Source organism: Psammomys obesus, unplaced genomic scaffold (genome assembly GCF_907164565.1).
Source record: "Psammomys obesus unplaced genomic scaffold, mPsaObe1.curated_primary_1811, whole genome shotgun sequence".
Lineage (NCBI taxonomy): Eukaryota > Metazoa > Chordata > Mammalia > Rodentia > Muridae > Psammomys > Psammomys obesus.
Genome location: NW_026592118.1, coordinates 1,915,686 through 1,942,251, shown reverse-complemented (window position 1 = coordinate 1,942,251; position 26,566 = coordinate 1,915,686). Strand labels below are relative to the sequence as shown.

The following is a 26,566-nucleotide window of genomic DNA, read 5'->3' as shown; positions in this document are numbered from 1 at the left end:
ATTTTAATGTTGTGTGTAAAAGAGAATGGGGCTGGAAGAGCAAGAGAAAGGGAGGAAAGGAAAGAGGGAGGAAGGCTGGGAGAAAGGGAGAAGGAAGGGAGGGAGAGAGAGAGAGAGAGAGAGAGAGAGAGAGAGAGAGAGAGAAAGTAGTTTATGCAACAGAGAGCATTTTAATATATTTTCTAAAGAATAATAGTCAGCAAGCTTATATTTCCATAGTTTTATAATGTTGAAAACATACTGTGTTTTCTTTTTGGTCTATTTAAAAAAATTGAAATGTTCCACAGTAAATAAACACACAAAATATACTATAGCCCAGAGCTCTTGAAACTTTCACTACTGAAATTTCCTTCCAATACTTACTATATCACATGAATGTGGTGTTTCACAAAATACTAAGAGTGACCCTGTTAGGCAGTAAAGACACAGTGGCGTGGGCGTGGCAGTATGTACTGCCTTTCTACCAGTGAAGAACGCTGGCAGTAGAATAAAATCAAATACACTGCCACAGTTAGTAAAAAAGAGGCCACACTAAGTACCATTCCTCCCCATTGAATATAAGTACATTTCTTAATTTATGGAGTGGTATTATTTAATATAATACCTAATTTCAATTATAGGCATAAATGCTTTGGTAATAACTTCAGTATGGAGAAAGAGGGAGAGTTGGTGGTTTATTGTGCAGGGTATAAAATGCATAGTACAGGAGCATCATACCTGCCCAGTAAATTTTTCCGTTACTGTTAGTAATGTTTACACAAGGAAGCAAGAGACTCTCCTACAGCTTATGTCATTATTCACAACTGTTGAAATTCCTCCAAGATTCCCCTCACTAGCTTCTTCAGCAGGGATAAAAACCAAGAAACCTTAATGATAACTTTTGTACTTACCAAATCTAAGGAAAAGAAAATCTCTTATTTATACTGACAATTCTTCAGTATAAATGTAGAAAGATCTTAAAATTTTGGCATTTTGACCTCATGATACCCTTTCAGTTGCCAATATATGTGTCATGTTGGAGGGATATAAGAATATAGATTTACTGAAAGACATCTCTGAAGTTGCTTCAAAGATAAGATAAGCTGAGGTTCTGTTGAGTATGCGTAGCATGTAGGAGCACTGGATGTGATTGCAGAGAACCTGTGTTCATGTCCCACTTGTCAGCTCACGACCATCTGTGACTCCAGCTCCAGGGGATCCAACACCCTCTCTGGCCTCCAGGGACAGTGCATGCATATAGAGCAGATGTAGAGGCAGACAAATACTCATACACATAAAAATACAAATAAATGGAAAAAAATGAAAATAAATGGTGAAAAAGCTTAGATAAATATTTGATATAACTATGGTGTCAGATTTTATGAATATTTTTATTTAACTTTTTACTTTATTACTTTATGATGATAACTTTATTATTGAATTTTAATTTTTAGCAACTAAAATAATATATGAATATAAGTCTTGAAATTAATTTGGACATTAAGTTAGGCATTAAGTTATTTTTACTAAATTAAAAAAACTGTTTTCAAATGTTTGCTATTGCATTATATGAGAAACAAGACAACTGTGCCCATGATTTTAAAGAACTTAAACATGTAGTTAGAGATCGGAAGACATATGTTAAATCATGGTAACATTCTCAGTGCTAGCTACTGAGATATAGCCAGCAAAGCATTGCCAAAAATGCATGGGGCCATGGAGGGAGGAGTTCTTTGGAAGTTTTAACAGGCTATGACAGTTACTTCAGAGGGATGGAGTCAGTGCGTAAACAGGTGGAAAAAGCTCTAATCAGACAGGAGTCCATATAACAAAAATAGGCAACACTGACACATTGGGATAAGCAAATCAATTTGAGTTCTTCTACATCTATTGACTGGGAGACAAATACTCATTTGATTCTGACTATAAGGTCATGCCATAAAAATGAATGCCAATTATGGAATGAAGATTGTCAACTTTTATCTTCTAAGGCAATGCCAATGATTAGAAAAACAAGGTTAAGACCTTAAAGGCAAAAACAAACAAACAAATTTAAAAAACGTCCTACAGATGTTTATATTTATATCCTTTTAAGTATATCTGTTATCATTATTGTACACTGACATTTTTTTCAATTTCAATTTTATTTTATGTGCTTTGGTGTAAGTGTGTCAGATCCTCTCCAGAGCTGCTATGTGGGTACTGGGAAGTGAACCCAGGTCCTCTGGAAGAGCAGCAAGTGAGAGAGAGCCATTTTCCCAACCCCTACACTGATATTTTGTGATGTTCTTTTTAATTATTATAATAAAATTGTGAAACGGGAATCACATATGCATTACACTTACTGCACAATTTTTGTGTTTTAAAAACAACAGATTAAGGTTTATATTTATATAAAGAAGTGTGCACATAAAGTTTATGTCTGGCAGAAAATATGAATATGTAAAAAGGCAAAACTATTTTTTCCTCATGTTGAGATGTTTTAGCAAGAAACTCTCAAGCAAAACTTTTTAACATATTCTTGGAAGATAACATAATAACCTGAAACACAGAATTCAGCATGATTCCAGTGATTTTTAAAACAGTATTTCTAGTATAGCTCTGCCCTGAACTTTACATGGGTACCCAGTGATCTTCAGGAAGCATACAGAATGTCACGGTGTTCATAAGCAGACTCACAGAGGTCCAACCTGAAAGGCAGCTACAGAGTCACTTACATAAATGCTGGCTGCAATCTGAATGACCTTCAGGCTTCCCCTAAGACCTGGTTTAATGGGTAAACCCCATGTCTTTACAAGTCAAGTTAACTTCAGTTACAGAAATTGTCCCTTCCAAAATTATTTTCTTTGCCCACATCATTGAGTTATTTGCCTTTGTGGCTGATGACATGAAATCTGCACACTACAAAAGCCATCTGAATAGCTGAGATGGTGTGATTCCTCTCCTCAGGGTCCTCAGACAGTCTTCTCAGGAGTGCATGAAGAAAAATAAGTATAAAAATACAGTGAGAATATGAACTCAAACATATTAACTCAAACTAACACTCTGAAATTTTGGGCAAAAGCAAAAAAAAAAAGAAAAAAAGATTGTAGAGTAAATGAAAGGCAAACTTAAAATTCATGTGGGTAAGGGCTGGGAGACATCAGACTTTCTGGATATAAGATATAGAGCTTCAAATACAGACAAGTATTTGTGTATTTTTTAACTTATAATTATTTTAAAATGCGGAATCTCTTGTCTTTTATGTCTTCCACAGTACAATGGCATTAATGGGAAAAATTCCTTTTATTTTGAATTTCTCTTATATATATACATGGGAGAAGCAAAGAAAGACTGGCTTAGCAATTAGGTATACTTCTAGTATGTCATGGGAAATTTTTTTATGTAAGTAAATTTATGTTTATGAATCTCATCTGAGCCATTTTTAGTGTCTTCTCTGAATTTTAGCTAGTTTAAAAAACATACTAAATAACCATATTATTTTTATGGAAATAAAATATAGGTATAATCAGCAAATTTCTCTATTTTCACACTTACTAAAATTCTAGATTCTCTGTTCCCATTAAAGTGTCTGAAATTTTGTTTTAACACTGTTGTTTGGCTGGAGAGATGCTCAGTGGTAAAGAGCACCTGCTGCTCTTCTAGAGGACCAGAATTAGGTTTTCAGGATCCAACTGGTGCTAAGAAATTGTTGAGAGGCTTTCATCTTCCTGTAACTAGAGCCTCAGGGGATCTGACACCACCTTCTGCCATCCTGTGTCTTTGCACACATGTGCACTTTCCTGACCCCTCCAGACACAATATACACAATTAAAAATGAATAAATAATATTTTAAGAGACCCATCCTCTTTCTCTACCATGCTCTCTTCTATTGCTTATCTCCACAATGTATGAAGAGCATATGCACACATTGGGCTTTCCTGTTGGAGCTGCCTAAGGAAGGACTTGTTTTAGCATTCTGCTCTTAGGTTTGGGAATGTGTGCCCATCTATCATGAGACATCTTGGCCATGGAACCAAATTCTAAATGTAAAATTTATATTTCAAGTACTGTATACATATTGTCAGAAAGCAATTTCACACTATATTTAGAATAATTCTGAGCATTAACATAGTTCATAGTGTGAAAATTTCTGCTAATATCACATTGGTGCTGCTCAAAAGTTAAGAATTTAGAAAAATTTTGAATTTTGACCTATCAAGGTAGTAATACTAAAGGTGTGATTCTAGAAGGGATAATGGAAGTGAACTTGGGAAGTGATATCACAGAGTCGACATTGAAACTGCAATATTGCTGAGGTACCTATACTGACAACTTGGCCCTGTCCCTGGCTGTGATGTTTTCTGTCCATTTGCTTCAATGCAAACCAAATCCAATTCACTTCTTGCTCTGTGTTACAATTAAACTGTCAATATTTTTTAATCTATGCATAATTATAACTCAGATTGAGTGTTTGGCTGAAGCATGTCACTTCTACCTTGGTGTCTTGATTCTTCACACTCCTCTTGCCCATTGTCTGCTTATCTATGGAAGTTGACAGCTACTGACAGCAGAGTTATTGAAAATCTCTGTCATACCATGTGTTTTAATCTGTTGTTGCTCTTAATATTCCTAAGTGGCTGAGAAGACCAAAGAGCAAGTGACAAATGTTGGCGGGGCTGTGGTGACTGGTGTGACAGCAGTCGCTCAGAAGACCGTGGAGGGAGCTGGGAATATTGCTGCTGCCACTGGTTTTGTCAAGAAGGACCAGATGGGCAAGGTATGACTGCCTTTTTTTTCTTGCAGTGCACAGCATGATTGCTTACATACATCAGAAAGCATGTACACGATATGAACTGCGGGAAATGCCTGCACTTTTACAGAGCTCTTATTTTGATGCACTGCTTTCCCTGGGAAATGTCATGTACACTATACAATATCCTCGATTGTTTTAATTTCTGGAAGAAAGCTATGAAAGTAGACAATGTAATAAAAGCTAAGGGATCAGTGACATTTCAGAAAGAATGGCTGCTTTCATGTGAATGGTGGGGTTGGAATTCCTTCTGTTAGCAATAGCAAACATTTTCATGCCTGATTCCTAAATTTCCTGAATGGAGATCTTTCATTTGATTTCTTTGTAATGATGTCATTTCTTATTAAATGGCATATTTGCATTATCAGATAACAACTCATTACCAAATATATTATTTTGCAAACTGAGAGTCTTAAAGTGCATACCAAACACAGATCATGGTTTCATATGGTGATTCTTACATTTTTAGAATTTTAAATTTGCTTCTGGATACATATGAAGCTTTAGTGACATAGTCTAGGTACAACTTTCCTATTAAATGTCAAAGAAATAGATTATAAAGCCTCCTGAAAGATGAAGTTTCACAAACCTCATGATCATAGAGCAGGATAAGTTTTGTAATTTTTTTGTGTTCTTTTTTGCCAATTTTTTAATATATTAATACACATATATTTATTTATTTTTGAGATACTCTGCCTTGCCCTGGCCCTGCCTGGAGAGCTCCTCTGTAAGAGCTTGCACTTGGCTCTCAGTTCCTCCTCTCCTGGGTCTTTGTTAAATGACACCTTCCTGGCAATGTCTGCCTTCACTACTTAAAGTTGGAACCATTCTCACCTATGAAGGCCCTAACCTGACTACTCTAATTTCTTCCTGTTTGCCTAAGCATCATTGCTCTTCAAATAAATTAAATAATTTACTTATTTTAAATATGTTGTTTATTTCTCCCTTTCTAGGTAGTTGCTATCAGAATGGGAAATATTTATGATTTTTCATTGATACTTCATGTGTATAGGCAAGTTCCTAACCACAAAGTCAGCAAAATAATGGGCCCTTACTAAAGATAGGAAGAATGTAGAAACAGCAGTTTTGAATATTAATAATCATGTACATGGTATAAAACCTTTGCTTGATCCAAAAGTTGTAATCAAAAGGGTTCTGATATTCAATGCACTTTGTCATCTGGGAAATGCAAATCAAAATGACCCTGAGATTCCACCTTACCCTGGTCAGAATGACTAAGATCAAAAACTCAAGTGGCAATACATGCTGGAGAGGTTGTAGAGAAAGGTGAACCCTCCTCCGTTGCTGGTGGAAATGTAAACTTGCACAACCACTTTGTAAATTATTCTGGCACTTTCTCAGAAAATTAGGAATAGTACTGCCTCAAGATCCAGCTTTGCCACTCCTGGAAATATATCCAAAAGATTCTCAACTATGCAATAAGGACATTTGCTCAACCATGTTCATAGCAGCTTTATTCATAGTAACCAGAATCTAGAAACAACCTAGATGTCCCTCAACAGAGGAATGAATATAGAAATTGTGGCACATTTACACAATGGAATATGACTCAGCAATTAAAACCAAGGAAATCATGAAATTTGCAGGCAAATGGATGGAACTAGAAGATACCATCTTGAGTGAGATAACCCAGAAGCAGAAAGACACACATGGCATATACTCACTTATAAGTGGATATTAGCCATATAATATAAGATAAACACATTAAATCTATAGTCCTAAAGAAGCTAAACAACAAGGAGGACCCTAGGGAGGATGCTTAATCCTTATTCAGAAGGCAAACAGGGTAGACAATGAATGTAGGAGAAGACGGAAAACAGACAGGAGCCTTCCACAGAGGGCCTCTAAAAGACTACCCAGAAAGGTAGGTAAAGAAAGGTATGAAAGCAGATGCTGAGACTCATAGCCAAACTTTGGGCAGAATGCCAGAATTCTTATGGAAGAAGAGGGAGATAAAAAGACCTGGAGGGGACAGGAACTCCACAAGGAAACTAACAGAGCCAAAAAATCTGGTCCCAGGGGTCCTACAGAGGCTGATGAATTAACCATGCATGGAGAACACCTAGACTCCTTGCTAAGATGTAGCACATGGGCAACTCAGTCTCCATGGAGGTTCCCTAGTAAGAGGAACAGGAACAGTCACTGGCATGAACTTGGTTGCCTGCTCTTTGATTACCTCCCCAGGGTGAAGTGGCCTTACTAGGCCACAGAGAAAGAGGATCCAGGCACTCCTGATGGGACCTGATGGGCTAGCATGAGATAGTAGGGGAGGAGAACATCTCCTATCAGTGGACTAAGGGAGGGACATAGTGGGGGAAAGGGAGAGAGGAAGGGTGGGACCAGGAGTATATGAGGAAGGGTCTACAGCTGGGGATACAAAGAGAATAAATTGTAATAAATAATAATAATAATGAAAAAAATTAAAATGGTTCTGAAATAGACATCCTGAAACCCAAAAGAAAGACACTTTCATCTATGGACAGACTAGTCTGGGTTTTCTCTATCTCAGTCATCCTAGGTGGCAGAACAAACTTCATAGCTAAAGCACTGAGGATTGGAAACCCCATGGCATACTTAGACTTCCCTTAGCCAGCTCCATTTTTAGAGCAATTAAACATAACCAAGGCAATCTAGAGAGCAGCCCGCTGATGTGAACAAAGGACCAATCAAGCAAGCTCTCCTCTGTGAGGAATATCCTTTTGTAGTAGTCTTTTTATGGCAATAATTATATCAATGCCTATTTTCCATTTGGAATTGTAATTATATGTGTATCTTTACCACATACTCGGAAACTTAGGAGACACCAGATCACTGTGGAGGCATCTAGCATTGCAGGTTACAGACAATCCAAAGAAAAGGGGAACCTTTGTCAGAAAAATGTATGCTCACACACACACGCATAGAAGGACTGAAGGAAGGCCACCAACAGACCCGCAATTTAAAACTTATTCCTGATTGTACAATGAGGAATGTGAACTTGTAGAGGAGAGGTGAGTATCAAGTTCTTAGAGCCTAACCTGTTGGAGTTATCTGATGCCTCTAGCACACACCTATCTGAAGTATCACTTTTTTAGCCACACCATCAATACATAGCTTTCTTTGTCAACTAGACAAGACTAGAGTTAGTGCAAGAACTCATTGCTTCAGAATGTAGAAAGGCCAGAAAGCATGTCCTTCTTTGTCTGCATTAAAAAAAATGCAATAGAAATCACAGATGGTTCATTAAAAACACTTCACATTGTATCAACTTGGGCTTGTTTTCTACCTTTAAAAATACCAATCCTTGTTTTTAATGTTCTAAAGCAGAAATCTTCTGATGTTACAAAATGAAACACTTGCAGATATTTCTCCTAAGAGTATTATAGGTTCTCAAAATTTTCTATTATAAAAATGAAGCTGAAAACATTGAAATTGTAGCATGAAATTGGAATAAAACCCAGTGGGTTTGGGGTTAATGTGGTTGATCTTCATATTACACTGGTCATTTGCTAGCTGTGAAAGCTCATGCTAAGTGCTCAAGACCTGTTCTTATATAATGAGTGAGTTCTGCTACTTTGCCAGAAAGCTGATAAAGCAATGAAGTTTTGAATATATATAATAACTCAAGGAATACTCAAATAAATGCCAGTAGTTGTGGCCATATTTTCTGATGCTAAACATATTCACAGCTTAAAGAAAATCATTGAATTTATTCCTAATGAAATTTAAAGTATTTTATTTCATCTTTTAGATTCTAATCAAAATTATCTTGGTAAAGACAAACAAGCATTTTTTTATTTACTTATTTTTAACTGATTGTCAGTGACCTCATTTGGCCCTTTGTAAGAAATAATGAAGAGGCATTTGACCAGTGGGGCTTGTAGACAGCTGGGTATTAGAGGTGGACGAACCTCACTGCCCATCTCTTGGTAGCCAGGGTATCTAGGCCCAGCAACACTGGGGAAAGAGAGTGACCATGGATTTACCCAGCATACTCTCTGAGGGTATTTGTTTCATTGCTTCCTGGGTGATAAAGGAACAGGCACACTTTCTTCCTCCTGTTTTTATTTATTGTTGTGTTTTCTAGTCTAGAATTAAGCTATAGTAGTTCATTTCTTTACCCTGTTGCTTCCGAAACTTATCTCTTTGGGACATTCTTGCTCTTGTGCACTCTATCTATTTTTAATATCAGTGGACAGTATGGTTTCAGATACCTAAGATGAGGTTCGCCCCAGCTTTAATAAGGTGAAACTAACTAAAGAAAATTGTATTTATGGAATACAGCACAATGTTTTAGTAAGTATACACAACCCAAAATGATTGCAGCAATCAAGATAATTAGTGTAGTCAACATCTTAATCGACGTTTTCTATTATTGTGGTGACAGTTCAGTTATACAGCACAACACTATAAACTGTAACACCTGTGTCACATATTAGGTTTCTAGGGCATTCCCTTCCTGAAATTCTCCCAGTTCCTCTCTTCCCCTCGCATTCACATCCACATTCTTTCTCTCTCTTCTTAGAAAACAATCAGGTATCTAAGGATTAATGATAACATTAGATAAAACAAACAGAAGAAAAAGAATCACAGGAAAAGCATAAGAAACACATATAGAGGTAGAGTCAAGTTTGCACATACAGGAGTCCCATAAAAACTCAAAACTGGAAGCTATAATATATATGCAAAGACCTGTAAGGTTAAAAGCAAAACGACCCCACACAATGTTAGGAGACAAAGACCCCCTCCCCAAAGATGCCATTTAGCTCGTTCTCTGCTGGCCATCTACTGCTATGCACACATCCTTCAGCACGGTTTGTTTCCCTGGTGAAACTTGCAGGGATAAAACTAATTTTTCACTTGCAAGTGGTTACCAATTGGAGATAGCTTCCGGATTAGGGATGGGAACACGTGTCCACTTCGCCTCTCAGGTCTAGGACCCCATCGAGTGCAGCTGCCCAGGCCCTGCGCTTGCTGCCTCAGACTGTGTAAGTTCATATGTGCACTGGTCCTGCTGTGTTTAGATGACCACGGTGTCCCCCATCCCGTCTGGCTGTTACACGTTTTTGTCCATTTTAAAGCCAACTTACTTTCCTCCTTTCTATTGATTAATTCAAGTTCACTTTTTAAAAATATTAACACCTAACAAATGCAGGATTTGCATGATTTTCTATTTCACAGGTCACTTCTGTATCCTGACGGTTGTCTCATTTGCTGTGGAAAAGCTGTCAGTCTGATGCAGTTTGTTTGTTTATTTGTACTCTGTAGTCTGCAGTTTGGGGGTCTTCTCAAAAAAAATTATTGCTTAGAACAATGTCAAGAAATTTTCCTTTACATTTTCTTATAGCAGTTTTCAGGTTTTGAATGCTGTGTTTGGGCTTAAGCCCATTTTCCCTTCTGCATCTGACTATTCGGTTTTCCCAGTGAGGCTTATTGAAGGTTTCTAGCGCTACTTTTTCCACTGTGGGCTTTTGATACTTTTGTCAAAGCTTGACTGATGTCTACTCTGTGTGTTTACAGGTTCTTTGTTTCGTTGTATGCACATGTCACTGTTTTTATGTCAGTATAATGCTGTTTTGATTACTCTAGCTTTGTAACAGAATTTTAGATCTGGCAGTCTAACGCCTCCAGGTATGAATCTGAAATTTTGGTGTTATTACTTTCTGCTCAAGGTGCCTTTAGATACTTAAGGTCCTCTGATCTATCTCTTCTGGGTTTAGGGTTTTTGTCTGTGTCTGTAAAATGTGTCATTTTAGTTTGAACAGAAGGCATGTCCCAGCTCTGAGCCATTTTGGCTACAGTGGGCCTCTGACATTGTATGTTCTTCAGATCCATGAATACAGGTTTTCTTTCCATTTAACTCCATAGTCTCAAATTTTTAATCAATATGTTATTGTTTTCCACTAGTAAAGACTTTAAAACCTGCATTAAGTTTATTTTTAAGTACTGAATTTTGTTATTGTTTTCATGCTATTAACACTACTTAAATAGAATCATTGATTTATTTCTTAGGTAGCTAGATATCTGTGTAAAATTGCTTCTTAATTTTGCATTTTGAGTTCATATCCTGAAATGAGCATATTTGTTCATTTTTATTCTGTTTATTTAGTTCTATTTTGTGCAATATTTAGAATTTATTTACATTCATGTATCAGTATGCACATCTAAAACATATACATGTAGTATGACTGTACTATACACAAACAGGAATAAACACTGACGTGATACCAAATGTAGAAAATTTCATCAATGACTCAATAATATATAGACCTGATCTACAGTTAATTGCCTGTATGTAGAAGCTTGCTCCAAACTCATTTTTTGATTGTTATAGCAGAAAATGAATACTACACACAGTCAGAAATGCAGACTAGTACTGGTTTTATGTACAGCAAATAAAACTATTTCCGATTTTGACTGAGAGGAAGATCTACTTGTACCAATAATGTCAACCGAAGGGAGTTATTGGACGCCATGCTGTAATGGCACAATGTTTACAATGCAGAGCTCGTCACTGAGCATTTGGCTGGGACTTCTGGCCTGTCTTCTACAGATGCTTAATGGTGTTCTGTTTGGGGCTGCTGTTCAAATTGACCATTGCTAGAAAAATGCACACCTCTTTAACTCAAATTAGAGTTCTATGAAAAGTTGTAGGCAGAGTTATAAAAACGTTTTTAACATGTATGAAAGTACTGAGTCAATTGTGGCGTGACTGCCTTGCATATATGATGCTGCTTTGCCTCCCATCCTGTCCCCTGTAGATACCGGCCTATCCACATAGTAACTCACAGTTTTTATACAAGAAAGCTTGAAACACCAAGGATCAGGAGTGTTAGTTATTTTTTCTTCAGAGTTAGAAGAAAGTTGCTAATTTTGAAACATTTCATCAATAGAATATAAATAATTTTTGAAAAACCTGGATTTCAAGACAGGGATAAAACATATGCAGTCTATAATCATTTCTTAATTCTTAAGAAGGTAGCTGACCCAGTGTGCACTGAGTGAAGAAGACAAAGGCAGAAAGAACAGTGTCAGATTTTGCATTGTCTTAATGTTTGTCACAGCTTTCTCCCTGCTTCCTGTTAGCATGATTGGCGTGTGCAGTGTTGTGCATACTAATTCTTTTTTTTGTATATGAAAAATACTATATTTAAAACAAAAGAATAATATGGAATAATTTCCTTAAAAACACCAAACTAAATAAAAACAAACTGATTTAATTAAGCACAAAATCTAGAAACTTTTGTTATGGGTAGGACCAATAAAATAAAGAAAATGCAAGAGAAAGGCAGCAGCATGTAGAAACAAATTTATACATCAGAGAGAAGACTGGATAAACTGAAAATACAGTTTTTTCCCTATTGAGGCAACCAAAGAGGTGATGCACCATTGCCTGTGGGAATCAAAAATGTCCAAACATTTTTAGGGTGTGTGTGTGTGTGTGTGTGTCATTGAGAACTTACGTGGCTGGATGACATCAGGTTCTGATAATTTTGCATATTTTATGTTTTCATCGAATGATTCTGTGACTGCATAGGGTCTTGATTTGGCTTGCCTTCTCTACTGGTTAAGGAATTAAATGGCAGGAAAATCTCAAGAGTAACAGGAAGCAGTGGGGAAATTCTCAAACAAAGCAGAGAGAATCCACTGGTAAAGAAAGGCTTTTATTAGAGGTGAGGAAATGTACACTCACACACACGCACAGAAGAGCAAAAACAGACAAACCGTCTCAGTTAAGCAGAGGCTAGACACAGGATCCTGAAACACCTAGGCTGTCCTTGAATGCTGAAGTTTTTACAGTCTGTATGGATTGGTCAAGCTGAACAAAGGCAGAACAGCTGGTTGGTCCACAAGTGTTGTGAAAACATGTCCTGATCTGGCCTTGAGCTACCAAGAGCTGGTCCATCAGCAGGGGCTTAGTCCTACTGTTGGAAGACAAAATATCAGCTAGATCTTTGTTTTAAGCTACCAAGCTTTTGTCTAGGGTCAGGAGGGCAAGAGAGAAGGCAAACATCTCAGAAACTGGCCTTCTTTATTACCTAGTCATAGCCCTTCTTCCTGTGTGTCTGCCTATCAGGCATGTGTCTAACTCTTCTTCCTTCAGTTCCCATGCTATTGAAGTTATTCAAAGCTGCAGAATCTCCATGACACAAGCAACAACAGGATATGTAAGAGGAGTCCCAGTGAGGATCCAGTATGGTATCTGAAGTGGAGCAGACGCCAGAGGCCTCAAACCACACCAATGACTCATTGAAATGAGCATTTTCCAGTAAAGCTGTTTGGGCAAAAGGGTATCCTGTGACACACTGCAGCTTCCACTGAGAGATGTTTTCTTGTTTATTTTATTTCATTTATTTTATTTTTATACTTTGCTTTCTTTGGAGAGATTGCAAGGGCAGAGGGTGGGTATGGAAGGATGGAGGAATTATGGGAATGGGATGCATGATGCAAGATTCACAAAGAAATATCAAGTTTTTTTCATCATTCCTAGGCACAGAAAAACTAGAAATATCCCATTAATGTCACCCAAACCTGAAAAGTACAGAACAATAAAGCATATTAATTCCTAAACACTGAAGTGGAGCTTGTTCAGATGATATGTGCTGCCTCTCTATGGGTGAGCTATTTTATCCCCAGCTCACAAAGAAGACACAGGCCACAGGCAACCCTCTGGGTTTCTGTAAACAAATTCATTGATCACAGGTGGAATCAAATGAAACACTTTCCTGCACAGTAGATTTTCCTCCTTCAGTGTTTACTAGTGGTTAATGCAATGCGTTATCTGAAAGCATTAGAATTCTGCATCCTATGTTTTCAGTTGGAGACAGTCAACACAATTGTTAGGAATAGTCAAACCTACATGAAAGACTTGTGACAGAGTGAGTGACCTGCTCTGTTTGTGCGGGAGTGGAGCTCATGAACAGCACTGGAATCTTAAAGTATAATAATATGCCAAAAAAGGAAAACCACAATGACTTCACGGATTTGTTTCATAAGACACCATCAGTAACATTTTTGCAGTGTGATCCATAAACATAAAATAATGTTTCTACGTAAAGAAGTATCTGCTAACTGTCCCTATTTATAAACACAGCTGTTAGGTGGTTATATTGTACCTGACACCATTTCATTGAACTTATATGGATGGAGATGAATTGTGAATGTTAGCAACAATCATTGAGCGGCTACCACTATATGTAAGGTGGTTTCAAAAATACATGATTTTATGAAATTTATTTTATATATTAATGGGATAAAACATGATACATTCATCTACACACACATACAAACACACACACGCTCACACAAATTCCTACAATCAAACAATATGTCTGCCATCTCAGAGTTACTTTTCTATATTTTTTAGTAATAGAAGCTAAAAATTACTCCCTTGGAAATTTACTCGATATTAGCTGTTCTCTTCAAATTAACTGGACACACTCAATATTAGCTATTGTCTTTACGTGCCTTAGCAACATAGGTTGCTTGTTTTCTTTTAAATCTCTTTTCCAATGTAGTCTGTACTTTTCACTTTGTAACAAAAATGGCAAACTTAGATAACACCTACATATAGAGTCAGAAAGCAATTAAGATGTGTTTATATATCATGGCAGTCACTAGTCTCACCCCAATTCCAAAAGGCAAGAAATAGTTTGATTTGTTGCTTTTTTGTTATAGACTTTGACTCTAATCCCATAGAAACATTGTTTGTCAATAAACTGTTGTTTGTCAAAATAAAATGACAGAAGATGTCTTATGGTTCTCCAAATATTCGAAATACACAACAATTAAGGACATAATACATTTACTTGATATTTTTCTTGGTATTTTCTTTGTGTGTGTGTCTTATAATTGCCTAAGCTGTCTTTATTTTATTTTATTATTTATTACAATTTATTCACTGTATCCCAGCTGTAACCCCCTCCCTCATTTCCTCCCAGTCCTACCCTCCCTCCCTCTTCTTCTCCTATGTACCTCCCCTAGTCCACTGATAGGGGAGGACCTCCTCCCCATCTATCTGACCCTAGCCTATCAGGTCTCATCAGGACTAGCTGCATCATCTTCCTCTGTGGCCTGGCAAAGCTGCATCCTCCAGGGGAAGCTGATCAAAGAGCTGGCCACTTTATCTCAGAGACAACCCCTGCCCCCCTTATTAGGAAACTGAGCAGCCAAGGGCTACATCTGTGCAGGGTTTCTAGGCTATCACCATGCATGGTCCATTGTTGGTATATCACTCTCAGAAAAGACCCTTATGCCCAGAATTTTTGATTGTATTGGTCTCCTTGTGGAGTTCCTGTCCCTTCCAGGTCTTTCTATCTCCCCATTCTTTTATAAGATTCCCTGCCCAAAGTTTGGCTATGAGCCTTAGCATCTACTTTGATACCCTGCTAGGAAGAGTCTTTCAGAGGCCCTCTATGATATTTTCAAAAATAGATAAAGTAAATGAGACCAATTTTGTCTTGCATGGGAATAAATAATTATGAGAGCTGGAATTAGATGATATATATCATGAATCTGATCATTCTATTATGAGAAAATGAATTCTCAATTCCAATATGAAGTAATTATTTCGTAAAAAGTTTTATCATACTTTCTATCAATACTTTAATTTTGGGGCAGATGTTAAAGATCCACTCCATCTCCTGGTGTAGTGTAATTATTAAACATATTTATAAAAGTTTCATGGTAGTATTTAATTTCCATAAAAGCAATAGTACATATTAAAACAAACAGTGAATAGATATTGATGGAAAAACTGGGAAGAAGTCGTGTGTTCTTCAGCTTCCTTTTTTCCTTATCTTTCATTTGGCGTTTACTAATTAAAACAATATGCTGATTTATTTTAAACTCAGTTCATACTAATGAGTACAGTTACAATGAGTACAGTTACAAGTCTCTGAATGCAAGGAATCAAATGAACTTTAGATTTTTAGCTACAATTTTGAGGGCATGAATTTGAAAATTTGCAATAGCAAACCATCAGCAAGCCCTCCCTTCTCTCTCTCTCTCTCTCTCTCTCTCTCTCTCTCTTTCTCTCTTTCACGCACACATAAACACACAGATATACATACATACATACACACACACACACTTCTTTCTATTTGATTATTGGGCATCCATACACAAAAAAATGGGAAATTATCTTTTTAATATATTGTATGAAACCCTGTCACACGGCTCTAGGGAATGCATGCTCAGCTTAGCCTTGTCACTCTGTTTTCTGACTGTATCATGTGTTATCTGCTAACTCTCTGGGAGAAGGCATGTGCTTCCTACTATGTCACCAAGCTTGGGGTCAATGTATTTGTCACACAAAGTGTAAAATTACTGTCATATGTCATGTTTAATCTAATTTTACAACATGTGTGAACCAGATGCCTTTCAAACCATCTCTACTAATCCTAACAGAATTTCCTATAGTAGCAATCATTTGTCTCTGAAGGACAGCTACCGTAAGTTTGTAACAAAGGTAGTTCATATGTGGTCTGATTAGAGCTACTTCATATCTGCTCCTTGATGCAGTTTGCCAGCCATCTGGCCCTGATCTTTATGCCCAGTTCCTGGTTTGCATGCACTATTGACTTTGCTCAGGCACATAGAAAGTGGCTGTGAGAGGGCAACTCTGTAGGACATGGAGCTTGGCATTGCTCTCACCATTTTCACCATGCTGGATTAGGTCACCACACTGCTTTGAGCATAGACATTTTTATTCATGAAACAGAACTGTTGAATGAAATGAGCTCAAAATGTTTTGTATCTCGATTCAATGGCTTGAGTTTAAGGCCAGTCGTTTTTCAATCATGCATTGCCAGACTGCTGGCAACTCATTTAACCTTTCTAAAATAGTACTCTTCCTCTGTAATTGGTTGGCCAATTGCATAGAGTTGGAATAAGACGGAAATTAGGCAGCAAAGACAAACATTCAACTGGATTGAATACATAGGTGTTGTATTTTCTGAAAAAAGTCTGATGTTTCTCTTTACATCTCTGCTTTGGAACCATGATTTCAGAGACCCTTTCCACATTCATGTAGTTTGGCTTTATTAAGCAGCTTAACACAGAAAGGAATAGACTTTACTGAGGATGCTACTTTATTGGGCTAAATAAAACAATTCATATTCCTTATATTAGTTTCTTTCATGTTGCTGTAATTAAAATCCTCTGACATGAGCAACTTAAAGTAGAAAGGTTTTCTTTGACTTAGAAATCATCATGGTAGGGAAACTGAGGCAGCAGAAACTTGAAACAGCAAGTAACACCCCAAAACCCCAGTCAGGAGCAGAGAGTTATGAATACTAGAATTTTGCTCATTTTCTCTTCTTCTACAATTCAAGATCCTAGCCCAGGGCATAGTGCCACCCACAGTGGACTAGTTTTCCCACTTCAGTTATCTAATCAAGATAACTTCTCCCAGGCATTCCCAGAGGTTCATCTCCTTGATGACTCTAGATCCTATCAAGTTTACAATTGAGATTAGCAGTCCCACCACTGTTACTTTTCCTTAGATTTCTCAAAACCACTAGGTTTTATTGAATATTATCTTCATCTTGTAATTAGAAAAGGTTCTGCTCAAATACTTTTGGGAAACACTGGTATAAACCAAGTTATAAACTTTTCATTTAAATAGAAGAAAACCTGAGTTCCTAGCATTATATGGCAGGTGTATACTTATCTTTCTTAGTGGCTTTTGTTGCCAGGTGTTTGCAGAATAATTGTAAGTGTTCAATGGAACACAGACAGGAGATGGCCTGGGTTAATGACCCTCCTCACTCTGTTTTTTTTTGTTTGTTTGTTTTTCTTCTTAATAATGGTTAGTTTTAGATCAAAGATACATTCAGAGCAAGCGACTGAGCTCTCAGCATTTCGTATCACACTCTATTCTTTTGTAGACACTTTCTTTAACATTCCTGAGGGAAGGACAAGGAAATGAGCCCTATGTTCCTGTGAGGTTTTGCCCAAAATCCTAGAAAGGATCCTTATTGCCTTGATGGTGAGACCAGCTATGAAATTGGCATCACCATCACCTCATTCCCTTTCCTCCCCAACATTAGTGGGAAACACAGAAAATGTCTCCTCGTGCTAATTTGTCATGCTAGAAATTCCTGAAATGGGAGCTGACCCAGAAAACAACTCCACACAGAAATTAAGAGTTCCTTCTTCCCCAAGTTCTTTCAAAAGTAGGACTGCACCTCTCCTGAGAGAAGAGGAAAAAGAAAGACACAGAATGCTCTTGCTCTTGCAAATAGAAGTCATCCCAGACTTCTAGACAGCTCTGCCTGTGACCACTTTTCCATGTGGTTGAATTGTGCCTCACTGGTACATTCCCAATCGATGGATGGGCTTTGGAAGAAGAACATTCTTCCTGGTCTCTTCTCTCCTCTGTGATGAATCAGCCTACACTTCTTTCTAAGACCTAATTTGACCCCAGAGAACCAAGGAATCTGGCCTTTCAGTGTTGGCTCTCAGGAACTGAGGCTGGTGTGGGAGGACGCAGTGCTTTCTGCTGATGCTCAGCACCCCTATGTCACAGGTTAAGCATGGTTGACAGCAGCATCCCTAAGGACACAGGGGACACTGGTAGAAACTCACTGCAAGTATGCTTTGCCTCTCAGTGTATTTTGTGTTCAAGAGTGTAGCAGTTCTAAATTTAAATATAAGGTTGTTTATCAAAGCATTTAGTTATAATATATTTCTTAAATGCTAGAAACTTGACAATAACCATGATGGCCTATCCCATGTGATTATTACTTGAAAAGAAAGGTGCAGAAGAATAATGGGTGTCATAATAAGTGAAAAGATTATAAAGCAGTATTAAACATTGTAAACACTTTTCTTCTTAAAAATATATATCTGTGGTGCATATGTGTGTGATGCATGTGTATGTATGTTTCTAAACACTATCCTCTTTTAATTACAATTAGGAATTAAAGATGCAAATTTCCCTTTTGGTTTCCAAATTCTAACTTAAATTGATTTATAAAGTCATTTTAACTTTGTAGAACTTGAAATTATTAATATGGCTATGACCTTTGCTGTTCTTTCATTTATCCATGCCATTTATGAGTTCATCTAGTTCATTCATACTATGTGTTCAAAACTGTATCAAGCATTATAACTGTATTGATGTATAAGATTGATTTTGGGGACCCAATACACTGCCATAAATCATCTGTCTCCTCCTAGTATGCAATCAGATTTTTTTGTAAAGTCCTGTAGCTTCTGATCATTAACAATTTCCAGCTGGAGCAGTTCTTTTATATATTTTTTTATCTTAATTATCAAATCAATATGAAATACCATTCTGGCAATTCTCTTTCTTATTAGCTTATGATAATTGCATGCCATATCCGAATACCGGAACACACTTAAATAAAAAATTCCTAAGAGCTATGGATTATACTTCCCGAGTGGTTAATTTATTGCCTCATGCATATTTGACAAGTATTTCTGATAATTAACTGGCTTTGACGATTTTTATCACAAATCTTTTGGACTCTGAGAGAGCTGTCCTCATAGTCAATATATGCTATGGTTAAAAAAAATACATGAGGTTGGGGGATTTATGAACATCAGGTATCTACTTATCACATCACAGAGGCTGAGAATTCAAAATTCAAGTGTTTAGTGTCCTGGAGGGTCTCCTCTTTGCTCCAAGATGGTATCTTGTTTCTGTATCTTGGACAGGAGGTTTTCTGTCCTCACAAAGTGGAAAGAACTGACGAAGTGAACTTGTTCCCTCACATCCCCTCACTGGGTCACAGGTCCATTATGATGTAATTACCTCTAAAAAGCCTCACACCACGAAAGTGTAACATTAGTGATTACGTTTCAAGGAACAGGTTTTGAGGACATTCAGGCCATAATAGCAATTATACTTATTTTCATGTACCATTAGAGTGTTATCTTCCTCTTTTTGTTAATTTCATTCACAGCATTATAAAATCCCTGTCTTACATATCATTCTCAAAGTGTTTGTTATACTGTTCACTAAGGTCCAGAAAGTCACAAAAGCACATTTGGAATTTTTTTTTTTATTGTAGTCATTTTATTCCTAGTAGTTAGACACATCCATAGTGTATGAGTTTATTTCATAGCTGTACAGGGTTCTCATGTATGACTTGGGAGTCTTTGAACTATATGTTTCTTTTCGAAAGTAAAATTTGACTGTGAGTTATCCTTTGGAAATAATGCCCTCCAAAACAACATACCCAAGCCCAAATCCAAAAATACCTAATGCTTACCAGTAATAATTGGAATATAAACAGTAAATTAAAACACTAAGGTAGGCCTAAAAATGATCCCATGTTCCTCCTGTCTTTTACTGCAGGCTTCCAGTTAAAATATGCAAATTCTTTGGAAGGGAATACTACTCAAGTGACAAAGAACTGAGAGGGAAAGAGAGAGTGCACATACACACATCTCTCTCTCTCTCTCTCTCTCTCTCTCTCTCTCTCTCTCATACATTCACACACACACATTTAGTAGGTTTGGGAAGGAGGATGAATGAGGCTCTGGGGAGGGATGGGAGAACATTTGTGATTCTGAGTATTCAACTCTGAAATTAATCAAGATTCCAAAGGAAAACTATGACTTACTTTATCTATAAACTATACTAGTTACCTAAAATTTTCTCATTTGTGAGCATATCTTCAAGTTTGACAAATCTTATATTTAAAAAGTACAGTACATATACATGCATAGAATAACAAGTAAAAAGAAAGATGGCATGAATTTGACAGAAAGCAGTCATAGATACATGGGAGGCTGTGGAAAGAGGAAAGAAATATTGTGATTATAATCTCACAAATAAAATAAAAGTACTACTGAATTGTAAAAATTAAAGAAAGCGTGAATGTTAAAGCATGTAGTAAAATTTTAAATTGAAAAAAAGTATATTCAAAATTCTCAAGAAATAATGCCTACTGTGGTATTTATTATGGTTAAATCTCTGTAGGTTAGTGCCTTAGTCAGTGTTTTATTACTGTGAAAAGACACTGGCCATGACAACTCTTATAAAGGAAAGCCTTTAACTGGGGCTTGCATACAGTTTCAGAGGCTTAGTCCATTGGCATCATGGCAGGGAGTATGACAACAAGCCATAGTTCTGGAGAAAGAGCTGAGAGTTCTACATCTCAGTCCAGAGGCAGCAGAAACACAGATAGCCACTGGGCCTAGCTTGGGTTTCTGAAACCTCAAAGCCCTCCCCCAGTATCACATTTCCTCCAACAAAGCCACACTTCCTAATTCTTTAAAGTAGTGTCACTCCCTGATAACTAAACATTCAAACAATAAGTCTATGGAGGACACTGTAACCCAAAGACAGCAGCTCCTTTTCAGTGGGAGGGAATCAACTGTTGCTCTACAGCACAATTGTTTCCAAGGTTTGTCACTTTCACACCCAAGCCTGCACCTATTCCTAGATACAAAACCCGTCTGTGACACCTGAAGGTCAGTGAGAAATATGTGAAGCTGCTTGAGAAACACCAGTCTTTTGTATCTGTGGCTTGCTTGACCGTCTTCTAGATGGTAATGTTAGAGGAGCCCAGAGCTGGCCCTGCAGCTCTCAGCCATTGCCTCATGAATGCAGGAGTTATCGCAGCTACAGGTTAGCCACACCTTCTCCTCTCATACTAGGATGTTTACTTGAAAGTAATACTTTGTGCCACATGGAAAATGCTGGAGAAACGGGCATGGGAATCATCACCTTAGATTTTGCTGGATTTATTCACAGTATTTTATATGGAATTATTTCTGCCACCCCTCCCCCACTTACTTGCTCTTTACCAAGCATTTTAACTAACCGAAGCCATGTAGGAAGGACTTTTGCTGCCATCAAACCAACTTTTCTTTTTAAATTAATTTTAAAAATACAGTAAAATGTGTACATAATTTTTGTTTGGTGTTTTACAAGAACTGCCTTCATTTTCCATCGATTAAAAATCTATAGTATTTTTATAAAATTCCATTTTCTATGTACTTTTTATGTTCGTTCCTGTAAGTTTCCTATCAGTTTGGAGTTTGCTTTTTCTTTCCTATGGATTTCCTTTAGGATAATTGAAAGAAGACTTACAATTATTTTTTTTTTTTGAGATAGGGTTTCTTTGTGTAGCCTTGGCTCTCCTGGACTCACTTTGTAGACCCGGCTGGTCTTGAACTCACAGAGATCAGCCTGCCTCTGCTTCCCTGAGTGGTAAGATTACAGGACTGTGCCATCACACCCGGCAGACTTAAAACTTCTTAAATCTTATATTTGATACAATTGAAATGTTTTAAAATATTGTCACAGCTACTACAATGGAGTTTTCCTATAAATCATATCTACGGTTTTATGCATTTCATTGCAGCCGGCTTATGTTCAGTGTCCTAAGATGCAGTAAAATACCATTGTGCCATTTTATCCCATATTAAACTCAGAAATTAATATAAGGCAACAGTTTCCTCAATCAGTCTTAGCTCTAGACAGGAAGCCCAAGGCATTTTTTTCTCCTGATAACACCAGATCATTCCAAACCTCTTCTCTGTTGATCACCCATGGAGACGATGAGCTAAGATACTAAATCTTCCACAAATTTATCTTGATGTTCTGTCCAGGATAGCTTTTCCTAAAGGTGGCAAACAGAATTGAGGTTTTTAAGAGTCTGTTGTCTTTGTTTATTTAATAGAAAAAAAAGTAAAACAGCATTATTGCTACAGAACCACGGTAAAAACCAAGGCTCAAGAAAGTACAAATCCTGCCTGCAGGAGCATCTGGTAAAGAGACCCAAGATTTTGACACTTTCCATATGCTATGTGATAATGTATGCAGATCATTTAGCTTCAAGAAATTATAATTCTGTAGATAGTCTGTGTAGTTAAATGTAGGTAATGCAGTTTTCTCCAGTGTCCTGTGGAAAGCGGGAATGACCTCATTAGCTACCTGGTCAGGAGCACATTGCTTCATTATCCAGTTACTTAAACTGTATGAATTGAAAGTAACAAAATTCATGTTTAGAGGTGTGGTGATAAATGTTGTAGCGCCTGCCATAAAGGAGCTTAGAGTTTATGGCCTGTCTATTACTTAGAGGTCTAGAAATTCTAATGCTTCATCTTGACAGTTATCAAATTGTACTGTGGTTGATGAGTGTCACATTACCCTGACAAATTATAAACATGTGAAGAAAGGATTATACCAATGAGACAATCACTTTTTATAGCATTTTATAAATTTTAGATTTTTACATAATTTAAAATGCATAACATATATTAATTTCTACTTATTGTCAAACACTAATGCTAAATCAGAAAAAAAGCAATATAATTCCATTTTACAAATACATTTTAAAGCTTATAAAAAATCAGATGAACCCCAAATCTCATAAATGGTAAGTGACCCTGAATAAAAACAAACTGGGGTCTTGTGACCTGAAAGTCCATGTCTGTCTGACTCATGAGGAGTACTGTGCCTCTTGGGAATTTAATCCCGAGTCATAGGATTCTCATGAGTATAGTCATACATATCACAACATGTGGCCGTTTATTCAAAATTGCTAACAGTTAACAAATATCCCATGACATATTTAAACAGTGGGAAATGGATAGAGAAAGATTTATATGTTGTGTATATAAAAGTCACATTTTAAAAGTCACCCATTAAAAATCTAACCACTCTGAGATTCCACTTAACATGTTGCCTCTCAGTTGGATCAGTGCTTTGCTGGAACAGCAGAGCCCCTGATTTTGTTTGCGGCTACTTGAAAGTCTATATGACAGCCAGCCCCCTGAAAAGCTCACTATGTGCCTGCTCTGTTACTGGATCCATAGACAATGGGTGAGGAGTGGTTAGAAAGAGAAACGCAGCTACTGCAGCTGGATGTGCTAAGCATGTTTTGTCATTCTGGAATATGGTTTGGAAGTTCGGTGGGTTTTTTGTTTGTTTGTTTGTTTGTTTGTTTTTTACAAAGCTAACCCTGAACTTAGTACATGATCCAAGAGTCACAGTCCTTGGTATTTACTCGCTTGAGTTGAAATCTTATGTTCACATGATTTGTTATTAGCTATATCAGAATTTCCCCAAACTTGGAGGTAGCTCAGAATGTCTTTAATAGGTGAATAGATAAGCAAATCATGATGCATCCACTCAATGGAATTCTATTCTGTGATGATTAAAAGTGAGCTACCATAGCATAAAAACACATGAAGGAAATTAAAATATATACTTCAAATGAAATAAGGCAATCCTAAAAGGCTACAAATTATAGGATGTGATGATATATAAAAATGTGATGTCTTTAGAAATGACAAAATTCTGAGAACAGTAAGATAGCAATATAATTGTTGCTGGGGCCTCTGCACTGAGTGGTGAAGCTAGGAGGGGCAAAACAGGACAGGGAAGTTATTGTGATTATACGCTTGTCCATGCAGGGCATCTGTTGACTCAGAAAAAATGGGAATCCCAAAGTTGAACTGTGACGTTTAGTGATATTTTCTCAGTTCTCGCTAACGTCAATAATTAGACCCAATAAACAAGATGATAAGGTGGGAATGGGGGAAGGGAGAAAATGGAATACCCGGAAATCCTCTTTTTTGTTGTGTGATTATTCTTCACAAAGCTTCTCTGAAAACAGTGTATCAGAATGAACAAAACACTAGATTATATGTATTTCCATAGTACTAGGAACTTCATTTTACATTCTTTCACCTGTCCTGTGTTACCTAGTTCAATTCAAATTGGTAAAAGTAGAAATGCAAATATATAGGTTTAAAATGTAGGGGAAATAATTTGTATCTCAAAAACACTATTATTACAGTGTTAAAGAGGAATAGAGCATGTCTAGTGAGTCCTTTAACCATGGAAGATTGGTAGGCTTTAGCTATGTCTGCAATGTAGCTAGAACTGGGGGAAAATGTTGACTCTGATAGCTCCTTACAGCACTGAAGCATTGGGTAGATTTTGTCTTCTCTGTATAAATCTGGATACATGCAAAAAGTACTCGTGGGATTTTTGAGCAGTCTTTCTATAGGCGCTGTGAAGATATTTTAGTTGCACTAGTGGTTTAACACTCAAATTTAACATCCAGTCCATGTATATTCTTAATTGCTTGTCATGCTTTGGTGATTATATGTATTCCTCAGGCTATCGCATCTTACTTGCATATGCAACATCTACAGTGTTGATCTCAAAAAATGATCCCATGACTAAAGGACTTATCAATCATATATTTTACTTCTGTGTTAGTTTATAGCGTGTGACAAGAGACTGCAACTGAAGGTATATGTTGCTCATGGCCTCAGGGCCCACCACCTCAGCTACAGCACTGTTTGCAATGGTCCTGACGAGCCACTCTTTATTATAAATATGTATCATTTCACAAAAAATGTTATTCTAAATAATCTTTCTAATTAAGTAAGTCAAGGTACGGAAGAAACTGGAGTGTTATCTTGTGATTCCTACAAAACTATATGCACAAACAAACCAGTGACTAAGGACAATGCAAAGAGAACTCAGTAACTATTGAGAATTTTATTTTTCTCTAAATATTTTGTTATATGCTTACTCTGTATTTATTATAATTCCCGTAAGAACAGATGGTATGGATGGCTTAGTATGGTATGCACAATTTGAAAAAGCCTTGTTAAATAACAAATGATGGATGTAGGAATAAAAACACCTTCAGCAACCATTTAAACAATTAGGAGAGTTCAACATAAAGAGAAGAAGAGGGATAGATTTGGGAAAGGGAGGACAAGAGAGAGGAGGTGAGAACAGGGGGAACAAGCAGCAAGCACTGTTGAAATGGCCCTCTGACTGGTCTTGCCTTCTGTGGACTGGCAACTGCCAGCTTACCCTGGCCTGGCCTGGAAGGAGTGATGGTGGCTGTCTGGGAATATACCACATGACATCCCCTCATGTCCCTCTTTCTGGTCCTTCTGTTGACCAATGCCCCAGAATTATATAGAGCTGAAGCAGCAGCACTTGGACATGGAGTACGACTGCTTTCTCCAAAGGGGCTTTTCAAGTCACCTCAATCTGTGGGAGAAAAGCGCTTCCCAGAATTCATAGAGACTGTCTAGCCTCCAGTACTCAGGCTACATCCTGTGATGAAGTCAGCTGTTTAAATGTCAGTAGTGTAAGACTCAACAAACCCTAGTACAATCCATATGGCTCCTCTACTCAGGGAACGGCAGGACTAGGGTGGTGCCAGGGCCTGAAGGAAAGTACCGAAACAGAAAACAGGTGAAAAAGACCTGGGTTGAGGCAGCCACAAAAAGAGTAAGTCTCAGAGAGGCATCTGGTAGTGTTCATGAGATTTACTAAAATTCAGCAAGGAGTGCATAATATTTAGCAAATGAAATTTGTCTTTAGTAAAATCCTTGTGGGATTTATACAAGGATCTGTTAATAAAGGGCACATCCAACACTCATAATATAGTCAGACATGTTATGTAAAACACGGACAAGGAAGTAATAGGATAACATAGTGTTTGCACAAGGGATTTTGTGATATTACACATGCTTGTTCTGCCTTCACTGTGCACTTTTCAAGGCTGTGATTTGCACAGCAATGCAGCCACATGAGACAGTAACCTTGACATTTTTACAGCTGTACGTATTTGTACACACCAAGAGCCATAGTCTTTCTCTATAGTTACGATTTGATTCTTTTATTCATCTCCTTATTACCCAAAGCATTGTCCACAAAAACTGTTTCTCATGTTTTCACAATTTCATCCTTTAAGGCACTCTGTAGATTCCAGACATATTATCCAAGTTTGCCTTTTCCACTTGAAAAGCCAAATATTCTCAAAACTAATAGT

The 26,566-nt window shown here is 37.2% G+C and overlaps 1 protein-coding gene across 2 annotated transcripts in view; it reads left to right on the top strand.

Moving 5' to 3' along the window:
- Positions 1-26,566, top strand: part of Snca (synuclein alpha) — a 100,670-nt gene that overhangs the window by 11,194 nt on the left and 62,910 nt on the right. For both annotated transcript variants that reach the window (XM_055612794.1, XM_055612793.1), the window contains exon 4: positions 4,597-4,739. In XM_055612794.1, the coding sequence (XP_055468769.1) occupies positions 4,597-4,739 (143 nt within the window). The remainder of the gene's footprint in view (positions 1-4,596; positions 4,740-26,566) is intronic.